We start from the raw sequence: 16,838 nt of genomic DNA, 5'->3' as shown, positions 1-16,838 counted from the left end.
TCAAAGGATTTCAGTTTGTCATTATCCGCCCTTTGGGGTCAGAACAGTTAGATTGGTATGTCAACGGAAGGATCCCAAAAGAAAGTAGGACAAGTTGGGTCATATATTTGGATACCCTACCCAGTTTTCATGTTTTTCATGTTTAAAAATGCAAATAATAAATAAATAAATAAATAAATAAAGCAAATGCATAGATGGCAATTAGCCTTTACATCACATATAACCTGCATCTGGAGTCTAGAATGCAGCTCAAACAGCTGTTCATTCATTCATTCATCTATTTTTTTTTCCAAACCGCTTAGTCCCATTAAGGGTCGCCGAGAATCTGGAGTCTATCCCAGCAATCATTGGCCGAGAGGCAGGGTACACTCTGGACTGGTAGCCAGTCCATCACAGAGAGACAAACAACCATTCACGCTCACACACACTCTTAGGGACAATTTAGAGTAACCAGTTAACCTAACATGCATGTCTTTGGGTGGTGGGAGGAAAGAAGTCACGCATACACGCGGAAAACATGCAAACTCCACACAGAAAGGCCACTGTTTGAGCCCCCCAGCCGAGGATCGAACCAGCCACCTTCTTGCTGTGAGGCCACAGTGCTAACCACGATACCCTCAACTGTTGTTTTAGAGTAAATATAATTTTAGATTTAGCTGCTGTTACTTTGTGCTTTTAGTCTCTATTTTCTTTTTTTTCGCACAAAGTTCTAATGTAAAGACCTGATAAGGTTCAGATTTCTTCCATCACGTCCTCAGTGATCATGTGCCTGGAGAAATATTTACAAAGAAAAAATAGCAAAGCTGCCATAGTCAGCAGGATTTGTGATCCAGGCATCACAAATACCCGTTTCTACTGAATCGCTCTCTGCATTGTGAATTTAATAACATATGGATTCAATTAAATTCCGTTGTATCGTTTTTGTCACTGCTCTACAAATGGGTGCGGTGGTGGATGAATGCCATGAGATGAGCAAATCATTTTTGTGCAGAAAAGCTGCTTTAATCTACATGCAGCTCGCGCCGCCTGAAGCTAAAACTCTCGCAGCTGTGAGTGAGCATTTTGTGAGGCTGTTTTGTCAGAAGATACTGCTTAATTTGTATTTTAGCTTCGGGCTCCTGTCTTCATCACCTCACCACTTACAATCCACAGACTGTTGAGTCCATTGTGATGACACTCAGCTCTAATAGGTGAAGCTGCTGCACAGGCTGAGGATGGGAAAGTCAATTTGCAGGGAGTGAGAGGGGATGATGTTGTCGTTTCCTCGAGCCACTGCTACCACCTTCTGAAAAAACACCACTCGCTTAATTAGACTTTGCATAATAACACAGGTGCAGCACGCCGCGTCCAGTCCCAGCAGCAATCTGGTGCATACAAAGTAATCCTGCTCTGCAAAAAGACCACAGACTTTTTTAAAGATAGCATAGCTGCTGCTAGCAGGACACAGATATATGAACTCATGTGTGGATGGATATGATCTCAATGCAAAACATAATGGTCTTGAAGACTGTTTGGCTGTTCTGGCTTATAATAAAAATGACACCATTGTCATTTTAGTAACTTCAATCCTTAAGAGGAAAAACCTCTTCATCATTGTTAAAGAAATAATAACATTTTTAAGTAGGAATGTTAGATATAACCAAAGTATGATTGACTTATTTTGTTTTAACAGGTAAAAATCAATATTTTCTATGAAAATCAGAAATTTGAACATTAAAGATCACATTTGGTTGATAATAGATGTTTTTGCTTATTTTCTTTTATTTAATTCAGTTAATATTTATTTGTACAGCACTAATTCCCAATAAAGTTATAAAAAGAATAAATAAAAACAATTTATTGGCTGGCTAAGAAAACCAGTGGACTGCATCAAGCCTCTTCAGTATCTATGCATGCGTGTACGGACGGACAGTACAGGAAAGTCTTTTGAAGGCAAGTGAAAATTATTTATATACAGCACATTTCATACATAATATGTATTGTACATGATCAAAAAGACACATACAGTGAGTTACATACAATACAGATATAATCGTCTATCTCCATTTATAAAACGCCAAGGCCCAAAGTACATAAATTTGTACTTCATGTGAAATAAAATACTTTTTTTTTAACAAGATTACATTTCATATTATATGAAAAATAATAGAATCGGAATCGAGACACAATTGTAAAAAGAAAAACTAGCAGATCACGTTAGTTGCTTTTTGTATCATAATGTTCAGAAAATAAATATATGGTTTGATATGTAAATGTATTATCTAATGTAATGTGCATTTATCTGCACATCATTAAATATACTGAATTTAGTAAAGAAAACACTGCAAATGGTTTATTAAAGGTTTTGCATGCTGGGAAAAGTGACACCTAGTGGCCGAACCTGCAACCTGCAACCTGACAAGGATGACCCATGAATACAATAAAAACTTTAAATCTTCTTCTAGATCACAGGTGTCAAACTTTTGTCTCCTCAAGGGCCAGTATCCTGTAGTTCTTTGTTGTCTGCATTCTCCAACACACCTGACCGAAATTCAGAAATAGATTGACAAGAAGTTTCTGGATCCATTTGATTTGAATTAGCTGTGTTGGTCTGGGGAAGCAACAGGATGCCGGCCCTCGAGGACTGAAGTTTCACACCCATGGGATTTATATAAACTATTTTTTCATTCTTTTAAACAGTTCTGCTCTGTAGACAATACGAATACTATTTTTCTGTTAGTAAATTGTGCCTAAATATTACAGAACATAAATGTAATTTATATAGCTTATGACTTGAAATGAATCATGTAGACAAAGAAATAAATGTATGTACAAAATACATAAAGCTTTTCCCCCTTGATTCTAATTGAATCAAAAAGATTAAATTCATTTTGAAAGAGCTTCAATTTGATTAAGTTAGTGTAAATTAATCCTCTTTTTGATGTATAAAGTCATAAATTTGGTACAAATTAGTGAAAAAAACAATATCCAAACTTGTTGAATGACTTAGTCACATCAAAAAAATTACAAAAAGTAATTAATTTTACTGCATTTGTATTAAAGGGAACTGAAACGAATTAAAGCAAACAGATTAATGTCATTGTTTATTATTTTAAATCTGTCTTTTTCAGGTTGTTTACAGTTGAACACCATCTTCCTGCTGTACGAATGATTTGTTTGCATTTAGCAAAATCTTGAAAAAGGTTTTGTCCTTCTGAGTTCATCTGATTTCTTATTTAAAATTTAATTCTTTCTTTCGCTCTCATTGTTGCAGCTTTGTGAGAGTTTGAGCTTCTGTGTGTGTGTGAGGTGGTTGTGTATAAAAATGAGGTGAAAAAACACTTTATTTGTGTTTTTTCTGAGTGCCCTGATGTAAACCTGACTGGGTTTTAACTTGATAGAGTTGATAAGTGCATGTTTATATAAGCATGTTTTCTTTTCTTACCCCTCTGAAGCAGGAAAGGTGTGCGATGCAGCTGTGACGGCAGTTTATCAGCTGTTTTTACATCCAGATGTCGTGTTGGAGTTGCACAATTTACCGCCTTTTTCTTTCTTCTTGTATATGCATGACTTCTGTTATTAATCCGCTGCATGGCACGCTGCACTAATGCACTCAGGCTGTTGGATATATGACAATCTCATGTGTGTATTTTGCTGTTATACATGTATGTAAATGTTCACATGGAAGGATTTTTATCTGTATATTTTTATGTCCTTGTTTTCTGTTCACTTTGTGTTGTGCATATTATATGTCTTGTTTGGGTGGCTGTTCCTCAACCCTCACCGTCCTTCTGAGTCCACCCTTCCTGCACACAAGCTTTCGCTCTGTCGTTTTGCCCCCAGTTTTCTCCTTCTGCCTCTTGCTTTTCGCCCTCCTCTCCTCTCCAGTCCTTTCCTCCTTTGTTGATGAGATACGGTGATTTCTCTTAGGGGAGGCGTCAGTCCATCCTAGTGCAGCCCCGTCTTGCGCCTGTCCCACCCCGAGTACCCAGGTAATAACCAAACCGGCAAACTTTCACTCTCCATCCGTCATTCCTGCCTCTTATCCCACTTCTGCTGTTCTATATGTGCATCCTCGTCCATATGCAGCACCCCTCTGCCAACACAGCCTCATTTCCAGTCAGCATCTCAGGGAGAAAAGAGACCTGTCACAGACGTCCCTGCTACATCTGAAGGGCACACCTCTGTGTTGGAGTGACAACAAAACATTTCAAATATTTAAAGAAAACAGAAGAGGTGTTTATCTGCACTGTGGTACCTATAATCCAGTCCAAGCACTTTACAGAGCTTAGAGTCTATTCAGACATCCCCATCCTGCATATAAAACAAGGTAAATCGATACTGTATGCAGCTTTAACCAGCTGCTGCTTTCTGCAAAGTGTCTGGCTAAACTTTACTGTCCATTAAAAGTAAATAGACACACAATGTGATGACAGTTAAGGATCATCAGGATGTTGACATGTTGGACATAAACTGAAATACTGTGTTTGGGCTCATTTATGCTCGATGTAACAATCAGATGGACCCCTCTGTCTGTCCTCTGTGATCGTTTGGTGTGTATTTTGGTACGTTTTCAGAGAGTTCACAGATGCGTTGCCAAATAGAGCAATTTCACCAGAAATGTTGTGAGGTATAGCTTAAACAGGAACAAGAAGAAGGAGACCATCGCCATCGACTTTTTGCTCGTCATTTTTCTTTATTTCAATTAGGAAAAAACAACCAAGTAGCCAGACCATCATTCTGCTGCTTTAATGCCCAAGAATACAAGTAAAAAGACCAATAAAAACAATCAAAATGACAAAAATTTTATAATGGATTACTTTTTTTTTTTTTTCAAATAAAATGGATTTTTTTAACAAAAAAAATTATTTGTGAAGCAAATAGATCTCAATATTCAATTTTTCGATTTGATCTTCCCACCCTTAGTCACCAAGTTGTCGTATTACTATTAAAACTGACGCCAGTACTCTTTGCACAGCCCTCTAGTAGATGTATTGCTTAACGCCAACATCACACAGACACGGGAGTATGTGAGCGCCGATCTTTGACAACCTTAGACTTGGATGTAAGTATTTACCTACATAGTGGAGGCATAAATGAGCCCTTAGTCCAACTAAAACAGGAATGTTAAAATTAATGTAAACATGCTGATCTACATTAGTTTTTACTTAAAAGTATATGTAAAAGTTGTCAGACAACAGAAAAAGACCGAACAAGTCTATACAATGATGTTGTAAGAGCAACAGATACTAAGAAAAAAGCATAGCATCTATCCCATAAGTAGATAAATTAAAGCATGCAGGACAACTGAAAGGGTACCAAGCTAAAGCTGTCTAATTTATACCTGAATTTGGTACCAATTCTTTTCCGTGTTATTTTCCAGTTGACATGGTTCTCAGGAAATTCTTTTAGTGTGTTGCCAGGAATGACTAACCCAGAGATAATTAAAACAAACTTGCACCGAGACTGTGTTGCCTCTACGTTCCAAACAGCGAGATGCAGTTTATAACACACTATGTGATGATGTTGACTGTCTGTCACATCTGTGATTACGTAGTTTGACACTATTGATTGGGCCTGAAACACTCATAGGGACTAGAGTTCAAGTTGCCTGGTTGACTGTAATTTACATACACAATCAGGTTTGCAGATTATGAATTGCATTGTTAGGGGTTGAGAAGAATACACATAAGTTTGAGGGGGTTCTTGTTGTAGTTAAAGCTGTTGTAAGAAATAAATTTCCTGCAGCCCTAAATGCATTTTGCCTTTAGATCTTCATTACAAAGAAGAAACCTTTTGGGAGAATGCTAAAGCAAGATTAAGTTTTACTTGTCCTGTTTTTAAATTTTAACACCTCAGTGTTTTATCTATGAAAAGCACAATGATTTATTATTTGTGTGATACTAAATAGTGTTGCCTTTAAATCATGCAGTCATATCTTTAAAAAACAAGAGTTATATGATGCATTTTGCCTTAAAGAGACTTTAGCTAAATGCTAAATGAAACAAAAGGTTCTTAGCGGCTTCTGAAAGAGGATTTTTTCATTCTCCCTTCACACTGTAGACACAAAGTTGATGAATCAAAAGCAGGAAACGTAGTTTAATGTAAAATATTTATAATTTACACAATGCATTCCTGCATTAAATGCACACACTGCATTAAACAAAAAGTGAAGCTGGCTAATGCTGCTGTTAGCTTCTTTGGAAGCTAGCTTGTTAAACTAAATATGTCTTAATGTGCATGTGTATTTTCTAACAAAGAACATAAAATCAATATATAAAAACAAATGAAAAAATGATTGTTTTGGAAAAAATTAGATTGGTAATAGATGTTTTATTGTAGTTAGCTTGAATTTCGAATAGCCTAGATGGCTACTTTAGCAGACTTGAGCAATAATCCTTAGCCCACTTCTCTACTTCAGGAATTGATCATTTTATATTAAAACATTATTAACCCTGAGAGCATTTCAGAAAGTTCAGGAATTCTTTTGATAAAATTTATAGTTTTTACACATCAGTTTGTTGATTAAAGTCTCATTCTTGATCTTTGTCTCAGTCCCAGCCCGTTCAGAATACAAAAAAAGGCGGGAATCGCCTTGGTGACCATTGATTGAACAAGCCCTTTCCTGTTTTGAGCCTCCCTCTTAGGTCAAACAAGGAAAGTTGGATTTTTTAAATAAGAACCACCTGATATTCACTGGAAGCTAAGACTTACTTTAAATACCCTGAACTAAAAGTGTTTAAGCTCCCTCTCATCAACAGAGCTTGAAAAAGGAATTCAAGATTTCTTCCATAATTTTCTGTCAGTAGTATTTGTCCAAAGTTGGCAGGGATGGTATGCCTCAGAACCACTTTTACATTTAAACATGTAGTTTCATGTGTTTTTATATGCACCATATTCAGCCTCACTGTCTCTTTTACATGCAAACAAATGGCAAAAAATAGGTAATTTATGCACAGTGTCTTCACTAACAGAGAGTAAAGTGATATTTTACGTATTCCACACTTTAAAAAAAGGAAATTCAGTTAAATTCCTTGTTTTGTCAAACAGGTAGATTTGACTTGTGGTTGTTTTTCTTGTCACTTTTTAACACAGTAACACATCGAACATATTTTATATATTTGCCGGTAACTCAGGAACGTTTCTGTGACAGACGTCTATCTGAAATCACAAATGTTTATTTTGCTCTCGATGACAACCAAAACGATTCTCTGAAAATTTTAAAAACATCCCTCCTACAGTAGTTTTTGCTTTTTAAAGATCTTTGTATCGTTTAAAGCTTTCTGCAGCTAAACAAGAACGTTGCCTGTTTCCACACAATTCACTCCTGACCTTAATGTGACTTGTTTGGGAGGTCATGCACGATGACCTTCTGAATCTGTTTGCACGTTGATTCTACTGATTCCTCTCAGATAAAAAACTTTTTCCAGAGTTTACTGTTTGATTCTATTTAATCCTAACCTTATTCTTGTCTTAAACATCCTGCTGTAGTTTACATCTTTATTTCTTTTTATACCACTTTTTAAAAAAATGTCGAGTCTTCACACAGTCCATACAAACACGTCTCATGGCTTCACACACTTCTGCTGAGATTTGTAAGCAACACGCCATACATGGAACATTTCAGGTGAGCTTGCTGGATGAAAACCTGAATGAAAACAAGCACAAATATGGACCTGTTAGACGCCAGATGTTTAAAACATCTCTGTTGACACATCTGTCTGTAAGTCACTGAAATATTTGTGTTTTAATGCTCTTTTTTTTCCTTGAAATACACTCCGTTTCTTACTGCCATGCTTTCCTGAACGCATCAGCTTGCTTTTCCATCCCTCCCACCGCACCCTCTGATAAACAACAGGAGTTATGTGAAATCTCCGTATCTGACCCAATCCTTCCCTGAAGAACACTGATTGATGTTTCGTGTGTTTCCTGTGTGTGTCAGTGAGTCTGTGTTTTGGTATTTATGTGTTTGTGTGCGTTTTTGGAACCTGTTCATATTATTTGATGCAGACCAGTTGTTTTCTGTGCGTCTGATGATGTCTGACATGCATACTGTGTTTTATTTTTTCTTCTTTTTTTTATTGTTGCTTTGCTTTGTCTTTACATTACTGTCAGAGCTCTTTAGTTGGTCAGTAAGTCCATCATAGAGTGGCTGTTTTTAGCTTCAGTGCCAAACTGATGAAGCTGAGGCTTTTATTTCTAACATGAAGTGAGGAAGATTCCCCAGTTTGCTTTAGGTAGTCACCTTCCAAATTTAAATGATTGGAGATTGGAGGAGATGGGTAAGAATCTGTGTGTATGATATTCTCTTTGCATCGTTATAGCACCCTCACATTTCAGTACTCCACTCAGTGTTTTGTGTTTCTGTCTCCAATACTGCTATTTTCATTGGCAAACAGAAAAAAATCCACCTAAAAAAATCTCATTTAAAAGCACCAAGTAGAAAAACGACAGCACAGCCACAAAGAGTAAAGCAAGCTTGGTAAGTTTTAAAGGATGTCAGTAAACAATTTGCCATGTTTTCGTTTATCTGCTCGATTTCTGAGTTTAATAAACATGTGTTTTGCTGCACACATGGGTATTAAACAACACTGCTGGTTTTGTTGGACAGAAATGAGACGAGTGTCATCGGAGGTGTGTTACTGGCATCCTGTAACTGTTTGTTGTACGTAGCACCGGTTAGCAGCGCAACGTGTTTTCATTCATTTTGGTTCTGACTGAGAAGAGAAAAGGAAAATTTTTTGAGAGGAAATTTTTTTCATTTTTTCACTTCTTTTTTTTTTTTTTTATTTTATTTCAAGTGAAATGGAAACACCTTCCACGCATCCATTAGATTCAGCTTTATGCAGTGATAATTTGCTTTTTTGATCATTTTTTTTTCCCACGGGATCCCTCCTCTTTCTGTCTTTTCCTTCTACAGCACTTCATTTCACTCACATTACAACATTTCATACTTCTCGTGTGTTAGAATTAAAGCAGCACCTAATGCCACGCATGCTAATGTTCCTGTTTTTTAAAGGAGCAACCCTGAGATAAATTACAGCACATATGTCCAAGTAATCATTTCCAGACATGCCACACAGCAAATGTGCAGGAGGCAATTAATCATTTGCCATTATTTTAAAACATTATCACCAAAAAGCTGATAGCTCTTAATTTCAGCTTCAAAATGCTTCCTGATTAAATACCTTTTATTTCCTCGTGAGGAGTTTCCTGACAGTGTCTCAACAGTAACGTTTTTTTTTCCTCCACTTCTCCTGTGTGAGTGAAAGCATGCAAACGGAGTTTAAAGTTCCCATGAAATGTCTATCTAAAAAACAAACATCTTTCAGAAATGCGCAGCTTTCCAAGAATCCGACATCAGGATCGACGCTGCTGTCCTGTTCAATCAGAAATCACAAATAAAATCCTGATTAATTGTAATATTTGCCTATCAGCGTTCAGATAAGTACTGTAGTCAGTACCTGGTGTTCATTATGCACATTATTCATTGGTCATGTTATTGAATGAGAAGGTTTCAAAATGTTCCAGCGGGGTAGTTTGTACCAGTATAATGTAGTGCAGACCTTCAGGCAAACGACCAATCCGAACAATGAGTCGCTTTAATTATAGGATCGATTAATACTCATGGATCTCCAAAATGCAGCATTTAAAATGCTCCCATTCATTACTGGACTGAGTAATAATACGTCACTATGAGATCTTAGTTTAGCTTGGTGGCGCCCACAGCCTGAAGGCCCATTCATGGTCACAGATGACACAGATGACGGCATGCAAACAGACGGGCACTTTCGTGCGTCTCTGCGAGTAATTTGGTCTGTTTTCAGGTAGACTAGCTATCTGTCTCTAGATACAGAAAACACAACATATAACTCCTCCGTTTAGAAGTAATTTAATCTCGAAATTTGGCATAATTAGAAGCGTGTCCTTTTGATTAACAGGTACCCAATATGTAGAAAATGTAAAGTCAAATGTAGAAAAGCCGCTGATTTTTCCAATGATCCACTAATCAGAGCTCTTTAAGGATTCCAGGGAACTCCAACCCTTCTACAAATGGTGCGTTCCAATGTCAGAGTTGAGACACACTGTACATGTTTACATGATAAATTACACTTCATGGGAACTTCAGTAACACATAATTCAACTAGAATTAGATTTCTGTTATTTTCCTGTAAGTTTTCTTTCTTTTCTTTAAATATGAAGCCAAACTTTCACTGAATCACCAACCAAAAGCTCCAGCGAAGGACCAGCAGCAGGCGGGTGTCGCTGGGAGGTTTTGGCTGATGATTGGGACTCAGGTTTGGCTTTTTAACGCTACCTTGCTTTTTTTTAATGCGGTGCTGATTTCTATGTGGCTTGACCATTTTTGCATGTTTTTTATTTTTAGGAATAAGCTGACACTGTAGTGTTAAGATGTTATCTTACAGAGCCTTTCCTTAGTGTTTATGATAAGCTGGCAGTTCTTGTGAGCACATTAGGATGTAAGTGAAAGTGATTGGTGCTCACTTGACTTCCTGACTCTTCCTGACTCCTGTCAAGGCGACAGACACCCCTTGCCTCTCATCTCAAGAGGATCAGGATCCTGTGACCTCAAGAGTTTTATTTCCCCTTCATCCCCTCTTTCTCTGTGTCCCTTTTCCTGTGCTGCCATTGCTGCTGGTGTTTGTCATGCATCAACCTCGTAACTCATTGGGCTCTTTCTCTCTTCTCTCTGTGTCTCCTCTTCCAACCCCTTATCGTGTCTGTTCATCCTCATTGCATTTACACGCACTCATTCCAACCTGTTCTTTCTACTGATCAATGTTGATGTTTTACGCTTTCAAATCGCATCCTTTTTCCTGGTGATTTTCCGTCTCTTTCCAATCTTATGTGACTTTTCTTACTTTCTCCCACCTCTTAAACATTTTTTTCCTTTATGTGTTACGTTATCTGCCTTGATTGGACATCTTCTATTGCATCCTTCCCATCGTTCATTGAATGGCCTCTCCTACCACCATCTCTCCCTGCTCCCACTCCTCTTTCCCCTCTCCTCTTTCTCTATCTCGCTAGGAGGACCAGCTTTCCTCCCTGGGTTCAGCAGACCCCGGTGTGATAACTGAAGGTGGAGGGGGAGGAGGAGGAGGAGGAGGAGGAGGGCAAGGAGGAGCAGTTACCAACGATCAAGGCCTCAGAGTCTCTTCCTCTGTCACTTCGCCTCACAATGGAGTCCTCCCCCAAACTGTAGACCCTCCCTCCCTACCATCTCCTCATCAACATCCTAGTCAGAATGGAGAGCTCTGTGGCAACCAAGCATCCTCCCCCATGACAACCTCACAGGCATCTGGAACCACGGCAACAGCAACTGCAGACATAGCAGAATAAGGGGGGAGTAGGTCAAACACAACAACGAGCCAGATCAGGGAGAGATGACACAAAGGAGCCGCCGTCCCCCATCTTTTCTTTCTTTTTCCTCTTTAGCAAGACAATGCTTTGAACAAGAAATGGCCATATGTATCCTTATTCCCCAGGCAAGAGAGAGAAGAACTCTGTGTGGGAGATGAAAATGAGTCATACAGCTACTGTACAACGCATACCACATTAACACACAACCGAAAAAGGGCTCTTTGATGGACATTTGCTCTCTTGATGCTCGCATGGAGCTTCAGATGCCATCAGTCTTGCAGGACAAGATCACGATACCTTGCATACTTTGAATCTGTCAAACAAAGCCTTTGACACGCAACCGAAGCCGATATGTGAACACCTGCTCTGTGAACTCATTGCCTGTCGTTGGCGCCATGATGTAAAGATCAAGCTCTATAGATTGTCTTGCAGCCCAAAGACTTCGTAGTAGCCATTATCGGGGAGGCGCTGTGAGCTTTAAGCAAGCTCGGAGTAACCCTCGACTCCCTTGGATGTAGATGCATCAGTATAACTATTGTGAACACGCCTGGCTGCAATCTGTTTGGGTAGAGATGTGGCGATGTAGTCTGGCTTTCCTAGTGCCTTTGAGTGTTGTTCAACAGGGTTTTAGAGATAACACACGGAGATCCATGTGTAGTCAGAGAAATAACAGATGGTCTGACAGCAGAGATTCAAAGACACACTATCGAGTGTCCCAGAGGTTTGAATGGCGGGAGGTATTTCTGGGAACTTCTTTCTTTCCTCAGTCGAAGGGACTTCTTGTTTTCCGGACTGAGCTCGTGCAGTTTTTTTCTCTTCTCAATCTCAGAACCGATGTATGATAAACTGGTGCTAAAACAGAAACAAATGGTGCCATTTTCCAAGTCAGCTGTCCATGTGTCTGCCATAGCACTGCCTCTGTCATGAGTCACTCACTGTCCATCTCCTGCAGTTTGTCTTGGACAGGACCCCTTCCCTCCCTGTGTCTCTGTGTTTGTATTTTGTGCATCTTGTTTCATGTCTGATGGGGTTTCTTTGGGAATTTACGTGTTTTTCTTTTCTTTTTCTTTGTAACTTTGTTATTAAGGCATACTCCTCCAATCTCTGGTTCTATTTACAGCCAATCAAAGCAGCTCCCAGCCTCAGAATAGATGCATAGCTTTCTTATTTTCAGTTTACATCATGCACTGATCATCCTAAGACTCAATGCAATTAATTTGAAGTTACCTAATGAGTTTTATCTCCCATTTAGCACATTTTGGCTTTTTCTTTTTGTAGGTTTCAGGAGCAAATAAATTCAGATGACAGGTTAGTTATTGTCCTGGTATAGTTTAGCATGCCATCAAGTGCCTGGGTGGATAGACTGAGTATCCTTTGGACAATACATTAGCTTGTCATCAACCAAGAGCACCTTAAAACTCCTTGATTGACAGAATAAACACCGTCCCCAATTCTTCAAGGTTAAGACAGCCTGCTGTTGTGTTTTGCTATGTTGACATTTATTTTTTTTCAGTAGTTTGATGACAGCATTGAATCAAATCAAAAGGAGCCATTAAAGTGCAATAACTTTAGAAATATTGTTTGATGTGTGTGTGTGTGTGTGTGTGTGTGTGTGTGTGTGTGTGTGTGTGTGTGTGTGTGTGTGTGTTCGTGTGTGTGTTTGTTCGTGTCAACAGTTTGTCATGTGTCAAATGCTGAAAAGTCTTTAAAATGTTTGTAACATGCGTTCACATTCTGTCATTTTGTGTATGAACCGTGTTGTAATGTGTGTCTGGATTTTGTTTGGTTTTTGTTGTTGTTGTTTTTTTATTTTTTCCGTCTGCCTCACATACGGGTGTCGCAACAACTCGGCTTGTTTAAATGTGCAGGTTGAAGAAGTTGAGTTGTCTTCATCACTTATTTCGCTGTGTCAAAATGGCCAGTAGGAGATTATCTTAGATTAGATTCCTAGTTACTGTTTAAGTGTAGAACCACCATGCTACGAGTCCTCCCGCAGGGGCAGATTGTCTGTTCAGACATCATGTAGGGCTACTTCCTCCTTCTTGTGCATATACCTGTGGGGAATGTGAATGTTGGATTTGAAGCGGGCTGATGAAGGATGAACATTGCTGTGAAAATACCTCAGTGACTCAGGTAAACAAGCAGTTGCCTCAGAGCTGAACACAAAAACCTTCAGAAGAAAAACTAAATAAAAAAAAAGAGTCGAGTCCAGCTTCGGAGAGACTGCCACCATGTAGATACTCGCTCAACAGCTATGCTTTACCTGATCCAGCACCCTTCCTCCCCCCGTTTCTTCTCTCTCTCTGTCTCCCTTTTCTCTCCCCTTAGCCACTCTCAAAGCTTCATGGAGGACAGTGTGGAACCTAATTGGCTGATGCACCATCGGCAGTCTACAGGGTGGCATGGCCAAATGTCCAGAGCCCTCTCTCGTGACGCGATTGGCTGACAAAGGGAGAACTTGGGGCGTTGGTCCCACTCTCTTTGCTCAAAGGATGGTGCAGAGCCCCAGCGGACCATGTAAGGAAGTACTTGGGGGGGGGGCACTTTATTTGGGCCCTCTCTCTCTGATTTGATTAAGGGATTTTTTTTTATGTATTTGGCGCCTCGTTCTTGGATCTACATTTTACCTATAAAAAGGTGGGCTGGACGTACAGTAGGCCTGTCATGGTGTTGGCGAGCCTGCCGAGCATGCAAAGAACAGCTATGCAGTCGGGTCGATCAGCAGAACAGCGGAACACAAACCGCCAAGGACGGCATGATGCTCCAGATAAGGGAGAGCTGCGTAAGATGCATTTCAAAAAGGTGCTTGACTCCTCTTCAGATTTCAGTCAAAGCTGATTTACTTTCCGAGCATTTATTTCCCTTCTCTCTTTCGCTCTCTTAGTCTTTTTTAAATTAACCATGGAGGATCCTGAACCTGTTGTTTAACCCCTCCATCTTAGACCCAATCCTTACTATTTATTTACTTTTCGCTCTTCCGCTGGAATCTTATACAGACTTTGGTTTTAAAGGAAATGAAATATGCACAGCCTAATTCAAAAACTGCTTGGAAACAAAACTCTTACTTCAGTGAAGACTTTGCAACACTGGACTGAATGTTGTTCTTTATATTTGTATGATGAGACTCATTATTCTTACTATACAGTAGTACTGGTGGGGCAACAAGAAAAGCTCTTCATTAGAAATCTTCCGAAGAAGATATTTATTTCTTGATATAGATAGATGCCTCAATCTAGTGGAGCAATCCATTTTATACGAACTGAGTTTTCATACTTAGACAATCTTGTGGAGCGAAGCGTCAGCCGGAAGAACTGAGGGAAAACTTGTGTTTTACCTACTCCTCCTACAAGAGTTTGCACGTTGCTGTGACCCCCCCCCCCCCCACCCCCCATCCCTACTTTCTTCTTCTTTGGTAATTATCATTTGAAAGGCTCATGAAAAAGATGCAGGAGGATGTCTCCTCCTCCCATGAAACGGTCGCCATGGAGCTCTCCATTAACGGACGATGAGGAAGTGGTCTGATGAGGAGGATGTTGTGTTTTTTTTTTCCAACTCCACTTTGACTACCTGTGTGTAGAGTTTTAACCAAGCAGGGGATGAAAACTCCCATTTATTTCTATGTATTGACCCCACTGACACCAGTCCAGGTTGAGATCCCTGCATTTTCCACTTCTGACTGAAACGAGTAGAGAGAGAGATATGTTAGAGGTCCTGCTGAACTGAATGAATGTGCTTGTATATATGTATGTGTGTGTGGGTGAGTGTGTGTGCGCATGTGTGTGTCCTGGATAAATCTCTGTGTACATACTGGATATATATGTGTATATATGGTATGTCTATGTGTATATACAGTTTGTTTGTATATGCAGAGTGTACAGTTATTTTTTCCTCTAATGTTTCTCTCTCTTTCTATAACAACGTCTTCTCAAGTTACCAATACGAAGGCATGGAAAGGTTTTTACATGTCCTGACAGCTTTCAGAGGCACTTTCTGTTCAGACTTAGAATATCAGCAAGGTCTGTCTCTTATAGCTGCATTCTCGAAGCTCTCGAAAACCAAGCAACTCATGTAATCTTATAAGCTTGCACTCATTTTCTGACCAACTCAAAAAGCTTTTTCTAACTAGATTTGGGTGACCAAGCAATGTTTGTACATAGCATAGGCTAAGACCTTTTTTTTTTCTTTTTATTTGTTTGTTTTTTGTTGTTTATTTTTTCCAGGAAAACAACCATTTGCATTTCTTTACAGAAGATTTCAGCTTGTTTTGATTTCTTGTGTATCACTTTTGGTTCCTATGATATCTGTTTGCGGTGGTTGTCATGCATTGTTACGTATTTATTCCAACAACCCTTATATATTCCTTGAAATTTTGCTCCCCAAATTCTGCCGCTCATGGAAGCGTCAAAGCGTTTTATGCAGGTGATTTGGCGGATCCTTCCATGACAGTTACACCATCATTACTTAACATTGCTTGTTTTTGTATAGGTCTTTACTAAATAAGTGTGCCTCCCCCCTTATACTCTACTAACCTTAAGTCCATTTTCTCCGCTGGTCACACATCTTCATATCCCTTTGACAAGCCATAGACCCCCCCCCCCTCCCCCTCCCCTCTCCTCCCCTTCCCCCCAAAAACTCCTCTATTGTTGTTTTGGCAGGACATACATTTGGGGATTTTTCTGTATATTAATGGAAGAGTGGTGTTGAAGAGTGTATTGCAGTTGTACATGGATTTGTTATGAATGTGGATATTCTGATCATTGAATTATTATTGTAATAATGATAATAATTATTGCCTCTTTGATTTTGTTGGATTAATTCCTATGATGAAGTTGATGATGACGCCATTGTTCCTTTTATTATTTTTTTCCCCTTTTTTTTGGAATTTGAATACACCGAATTTATATTTTTCGGGTGGATGAAACTGGAGATAGAAATACCTTAAATTAATTACTAAATAAAATATAATTAAATTCTTAACTCTTTGTGTGTTTGTGTTTGTCTCATGATGAAATCAGTGTGTCTCTGCAACCACAAGGTCTGTTTTAATGCTTCTAAAGTCATAAGCTGCATTTCCATTACAGTTTTTCACAAAATAAAAGCAATATTTGTAAAATTTCATCAAACTTTAGTTATGATTTGCTGGTGTTTCCATTGAACAGTAGCGTTTTATCTGCAGTTCCCATAAAATCTGTAATGCTGACTAAATTTTATGAGAATTGCAGCTTCTGCATGGTAGTCACGTATGTCATTTCAGGTTTTCTATATGCTACAGAGGATTTGCCACAGCTTTTCAAAGTTCTTCTCCCTATTCTCCCTTTTTAATTAATAATAAAACTCTGCATATCCCTCTTGTTTGCTCCACGTTGTACCATCTTTATCAGAAATTGACTGGTCACATGACCCCTTACCACACTTCCGAGGATGTGAAATACAATTCTGCATCAAAACGTCTGAAAAACTACCACATTAGAGCGAAA

At 39.0% G+C, this 16,838-nt stretch overlaps 1 protein-coding gene across 1 annotated transcript in view; it reads left to right on the top strand.

Moving 5' to 3' along the window:
- Positions 1-13,807, top strand: part of syngap1b (synaptic Ras GTPase activating protein 1b) — a gene marked incomplete at both ends in the record, with an annotated part of 236,922 nt that extends 223,115 nt beyond the window's left edge. Inside the window, 2 exons of the mRNA XM_079240840.1 lie at positions 3,910-3,971; positions 13,690-13,807. Of these exons, the coding sequence (XP_079096966.1) occupies positions 3,910-3,971; positions 13,690-13,807 (180 nt within the window). The remainder of the gene's footprint in view (positions 1-3,909; positions 3,972-13,689) is intronic.
- Between the last annotated feature and the right edge of the window lie 3,031 nt (positions 13,808-16,838).

Source organism: Telmatherina bonti (genome assembly GCF_933228915.1).
Source record: "Telmatherina bonti genome assembly, chromosome: 5".
NCBI lineage: Eukaryota > Metazoa > Chordata > Actinopteri > Atheriniformes > Telmatherinidae > Telmatherina > Telmatherina bonti.
Note: the sequence above shows the minus strand (reverse complement) of the source record. Positions and strands in the feature narration are given on the sequence as shown.